At 42.0% G+C, this 6,143-nt stretch overlaps 1 protein-coding gene across 1 annotated transcript; it reads left to right on the forward strand.

Moving 5' to 3' along the window:
- Positions 1-503: 503 nt before the first annotated feature.
- LOC149970279 (lactose-binding lectin l-2-like) lies at positions 504-2,636 on the forward strand. The gene is made up of 2 exons (XM_090228351.1): positions 504-896; positions 2,571-2,636. The coding sequence occupies exons 1-2, from the start codon at positions 504-506 to the stop codon at positions 2,634-2,636; spliced, it is 459 nt and encodes a 152-aa protein (XP_090084477.1).
- Positions 2,637-6,143: the final 3,507 nt, after the last annotated feature.

Genomic DNA, 6,143 nt, shown 5'->3' on the forward strand with positions numbered 1-6,143 from the left:
TCAAAGATGTAAAACATACTATCTAGGTGTGCTTTGTTAGTGTCAAATAGCCCTGTACCAAAACTTGACACAGAAATGATGAGAAGAACACAGCTGCAGAGTTGATATGACCACTTGGTTACGTGGCAATACCCCCTTATCTGGCAATTGTCATGCCTTTGCAGCATAGCTTATTCACACAAGCCCTTAGTGAGGGAATTGAGAAATAACTTTCTTATAATTTTTAATTTCCTTAAATATGTTATTGTTTTCTTTTAACTTTTTGAGTTCGTTTTTTTTGTTAGGATCTGGAGTGAAATCTAAAAATTAAACAGTTTAGTAAAGGCAGAGGTTAAAATTCACTCCAAGACAGAGAACGTGCACGTATATGGATCGGTGGGGTGATCCACCAATGATGTCAAGCCTACCGGCCTCCCTGCCCTCTCTGAATTAGATAAAAGGACAGGGCCCACTGCTGCACAGCTCACCTATAGTGCCTGCCTACCGGCGCAACACTCTGCAACATGTTCGTGTTCCTCTGTGTCGCCTTTCTCCACAGCCTTGCTTTGGTTGCTCCTGTGCTTTACCAGGGGGAGGAGCTATCCCAAAACTCCTGCCCAATGGGCTGGTACGATTTTAACGGACGCTGCTATAAGTATGTCGCTACACCACTGAACTGGCCTGATGCTGAGTCCTACTGTTTGACTCAGGGAGCAAACCTGGTCTCTGTGCACAGTGAGGCAGAACACCAGTTCATCAAAATCCTGATCCAGAGATTCGACCCTGCGGAGAGAGGAACCTGGATGGGTCTGTCTGACATCCACGTGGAGGGGAGATGGATGTGGTCTGACGGGTCCAAAGTGAACTTCATACCCTGGCATCCATCCCAGCCTGATGGCGGACGGAGTCAAAACTGTGTAATAACTAACCATTTTGACCCAAGGTGGAATGATCAAGATTGCAATTATAGTCACGCCTTTGTCTGCGCCGAACGTCTCTGCTAGACAGTCATCCGTCAAGATGGAAGGGCTTCCGTCCCGAGAAGAAACCTGGTTTTCAATAAGAAATAAACACATTTGATTGAAAATACTGTTTTTATGGATTTCTTATGAAATTGAAATAGAACCAGTGTGATTGCTTTAGCTGTCTTTTCATTGTATCAAGAGGCCTTGTATTAAACAATTATGACACGAATGAAGCAATACCCACTTTTCTGGAATGGCTGTAATGCTGTCGTTGGAGCACAGACACAGTGAGTGAAGTGAGAAATGAACTTTCACAAACTTTTATGTTTTTGGTTGAAAGCCATACACGTAACATTTCCATCTGCAAATAGTGATAAATGTCAATAGAATATAAGTGCTAGTGAAGGAATTAAAATGAACTAGATGTGTGTAGAACTTCCTGTTCTGCAAAAACCTGAAAACTGTCCAGTTGTGCTGATGATGATGATGATGAATTGAACCTTTATTTAACTTGGCAAGTCAGTGAAGAACAAATTATTATTTACAATGACGGCCTACACCGGCCAAACCCAGACGACGCTGGGCCAATTGTGCGACGCCCTATCACGGCCGGTTGGGATACAGCCTGCAATCAAACCAGGGTGTCTGTAGTGATGCCTCTAGCACTAAGATGCAGTGCCTTAAACCGCTGCGCCACTCGGGAGCACAACATTTACACAATGTTTGTATCAAACATTCACCTGATGTTGCAAGAATGTTTCCCAGAACAAATGTCGTTATTACATTATCAGGGAACCTAATAAATACCGTAGGGGAACGTTCTGTGGTGGTTGTTATAGATGGTGTGTTTCACAACATTTTTGTGAATTTTAGGAGAAGATTCCAAGGATATTTTCTTTAAAAATAAAACATTTTGTTATCAAAATAATGATTTGAACGTCTTTGGATGTTATCATCCTAATACTCTTCACGTTATAAATTAAAACACACAAAGCCCCTCATTTGACGGGGCGCGTCCCGGTTCATCTCATATCCGCCATTCAAAGTTGGCTTTTTTTCCGTAGTCCCTTTGAAGCTTTCAAATAATGCAAAAATACCCAGAAGCTGTTGTGTCGCAGGGTCTACCTCTAATAAGAGGAAAAACCCAGACGTCAAGTTTTTCGCTGCACCAAATCCCCAAAAAGAGCCTCTCAGACGACTGCTGTGGCTCCAGTCCATCAGACGTGAGGATGCCTGAGGATCCTGGCTTCGTCACACACCTGTGTGTGTGGTAAACCCTTCATTACAGGTTACAAAAGTCAATATCGTTTACATTAGACAGGGTGTAGATGTGTGTTATACTGTTCATTTGTGTTTTTGTGTACAACAAGGAGAGCTATACAGCTTTTTTTCCATATGCTTTCAGTCAACTGTAGCTGGAAGTAATGCTATCTGTGGTACCGTCACGACCTGTACAGGTCTCCCGAGCGAAGGAGCTTACTAACGTTAGCTATCTCAAGTTCAACAATGTAATCGGTTATAAACAAGTAGGGTAGAGTGAAAGCCATCCTGAAAGTCCATTAGCTAGCTTACATTACCTGTCTAAGAGATAGTGAATTGTGTTGTGTTCGCCTGTTGTGTACACAGGATGAAAAGCTGGCCATGAATTGGGCAGGAGTCGAGCTCCCCCACATTGGCTTGGGTCTAAATTAGTGGGAGCGTGTGGTGTAACAAGCCCTAGGCTATTCGTTACAAAATAACATTACAGCCATTGATTTTTAGAAGAACATGACTTGCCAGATGCCCTCTCTTGTTTTGTAGCCAGTCGTCCAAAGTGCTGTTGTCCTGCCCCCAATTGAAAGACACTTGTTCTCCAGGACTCCACTGCCACAATACTGGACGTACCCATCACATGAGACTCCAATGTAATGATTCTCCTGACAGATTCTGAAGCTGGCTCTCGCCACTTTCAACTTGCTGTGGTTTCTTTGCTCCACGATTCTATTCTTTGAACATTACTAATGTTTTCTTCGCCGTTTGAAAGGAACGTTTTCTTAAAGTTCTGAGAACATGACTTTAAATTTGAACCATGAGGAAACCTGCAGAAAAATGTTATGCTGATGTACTGAGATTCCCACAGAAGAACGTTGTTTCTTAATGTTCCCTGAACGTTGTGAGAACATGAATTCAAATAGAACCATGAGGAAACATGTAGAAAGCATTATGCTGATGCAGTGAAATTCCTACCTAAGCAACATGGTTCTCAAAATGTTATGTGCTAGCTGGGTATCCTGCACCATTCCCAGAATGTTGTGGGAAGGTTATATGCAAAATAACCATAGGACAACCATGCTCTCACCAAGCTCTGAGAAACATTATTTGCTAGCTGGGAAATGCCTTTGGAATGTGGTTTCCGGGGCATTTTCATTTACTATAGTATGGTATTTCCTACCACAGTAACTTGACCTAAACCCAAACCAGACTATCAAATATAAACAAACTTATGCAATTATAGGGGCGTTGTTGCAGTTTCACAGTAGCAATCTTTTACTTCATTACTGGGAAGAGAGAGAAGGGTTTTACTTTTATAATTAGGAGCATTATTTAGAATCAATAGCAGCGAAGAGATACAATTTACTCATTAAAATGTCACAACAGTTAGAAAACAAATACATGTTTTCTTATAAACCATCCTAATGCTGAAGATAAGGTAAAAGCTTGCAGTGGGGATATGATACAGTCAGAAAACAGTCACAATAGGCAGACTAATGTGGCAGTGCACATTGCTCACCGGCTGCAAAATGTTGCAAACGGAAGAAAACCTGTTCAAACCAGAAGGTTGCTGTCTCCATAGAGATCCTATTCAATTACTAGAGGGGGGGAGGGGGCTATGTCATAAACCCTCAAAGTTCCAGAAGGGTGTGAAAATGGCAGCCATATTGTTCAGGGAGAAACCGAACCCAGTCTAACTGGAATGAATGGCAGTAGAGACATTATCCTTTTACTTATGCAGGAAATGAAAGGTAAGGCATGTGATGTATCAGAAAAGGTGTAATAGAATTATTGTCAACCTAAAATATTTTCATATAATTATAAGTACAGTTTATACACATTTTATACACATTTTGCGTATAAATAGCCTCTAAAATATAAATGTCTACATTTTTGTTTTCTTTGAAAGCTGTGTGCTTTTATATGATACAATATCAGTGCTTGTTGCATTTACAACTTGTGAAATCATCAACTGATTTGAGCCAGTGTATGACAATATCTTATCACAGCACTGGCAAACCAAAATGGCTGACCTTTATCCCATCATAAGAAGGTTCATGCCCATTCTAGTATTCTAATTCTATGGCTGACTCCATCTCAGCGCAGCGAAATACTCTACATCCCCATGAGAGTCCTAATGAAACCAGAGTCGTCTACATCAGTCGCCATGGGTGATGGCGTCTTCCGAACCAATAAGCTGGCAAGTAAATAAAACCCTGCTTGATTGCTCCTATTCCACCCAAAGAATTGATTGTCGCCAAGGGCAACCAATCGGTACAGGTGGGGGCCCCAAGTAGCGGCTCTCTGTCTGGATTAGTGGGTTGTCAACAGCGGCAAGGCCACCACATTCATTCTGGCTGGGCACTGTTCCACCGGGCCTGCATTCAACACAACACCTAAAGTGTCACTATGGCTATTACAGTGTGTGTTTTGAGTGGCAGTTGTGAATGCTGTGTGATTGGCTCTTTATAGCTATGGCAGTCAGTCTTGTAGTGAAATGTATAGTACCATATGCTTTGAGCGATCATGCATACGGTTGGTTTCTGATGAGCTGATGCTATGTGGAAAGGCTATTTATTTCTGTTGATGCTTCGGGGCAGCTTGAGCAACCAGATGGTAAAACAAGGGTAAGAAAAATGTATTTGGAGGAAGAAGCAGACCTGGGCTCAAATACTACTTGAAATCATTTTAAACACTTTTGCTGTGATTGATTGAGCTTGGCAGCAACAAAGGAATCAATAGAAAAGTCCCAAAAGTGTAAACCCCGCCCATATGGCAATCCAGGCAGGCAAAGCAAACGTTCAAAGTATTTGAAAGATTTCAAATAGTATTTGAACCTAGGTCTGGGAAGAACATGACTCTGTGTGAGAGAAATAACAAATAATGTAGATAAGCCTGAAAACATGAACATATGGCCATTGAGGGAAATGGAAGAATCCTAATTAGGCTACCACCATTTAACAATGACAGATTCTTCAAATTCGTTTTGGACCTCGGACAGGCTTGGAAGGCCATGAGCACAGTCGAGTTTCCCCTTAACTTTTTAAACCAAACCAAATTTCTTAATCAAACTTTACTCCAGGTTGGGCCTGAGGAAGAGCAGCTGTGGGCATGGGGATCCTAATAAAATACTAAATACTAAACCCATACTTAACCCTAATCTCAACCAATTGAAATTCCTTGCCTAAACTTAACCAATCACATTACTTGCCTAAACTTAACCAATCACAGATTTTTTTTGTTGCCATTGACGCAGAGCTGCCCTTATAACAAGACTGAATCTGGAAATCTCCAGTCTAGGATATGGATTGGATAATGCTGAGAGACGTGGTTTTTAACAAGGGAGCAGAGTGGGAGGATTAAGAAAGTGTTCCTTAGAGCGACTTGTCTCAGGCTGAGTCCCAAATGGCATCCTATTCCCTATGGGCACTGGTCAAAAGTAAAGCACTATGTAGAGAACAGGCTGCCATTTGGGACACAGCCTCAGAGTCCTCTTCCCTGCGAGAGAGCAGCAGAGATCAGATGCTTTACCTTCAGCTGTTTGAAGGCGAAGTGAACCTATTGATTAAGCTGCAGTCGCGAGTGTGGGAGGGATCGTTATTTGTCTTTGCTGTAAGCTTTTGAACCTGATGAGCCTTTTGTGGGATTTATATCAGTATGTGTGTGTGCGTGTGTGTGTGTGTGGAATGATGATAATGCCACCAGACTGTGGCCACATATTACAGTGAAGCCAAATATTTTTTTCAATACGAAAGTCCCCACAGACAAAGACAAAATCACTCAAGGTTGATAGGGAAGTAGTCCAGTTCTGTCTGTCTGTTTGTCTGTCTGTCTGTCTCTGTCTGTCTGTCTCTGTCTGTCTGTCTGTCTGTCTGTGCCTCTCTCTCTCTCTCTGTCTGTCAAAGGGAATATCTAAGTAGTGTCCTTCCATGAGACTCAGCATGTGAT

Source organism: Oncorhynchus mykiss, chromosome 30, assembly GCF_057628025.1.
Source record: "Oncorhynchus mykiss isolate SJ-2025 chromosome 30, ASM5762802v1, whole genome shotgun sequence".
NCBI classification, from domain to species: domain Eukaryota; kingdom Metazoa; phylum Chordata; class Actinopteri; order Salmoniformes; family Salmonidae; genus Oncorhynchus; species Oncorhynchus mykiss.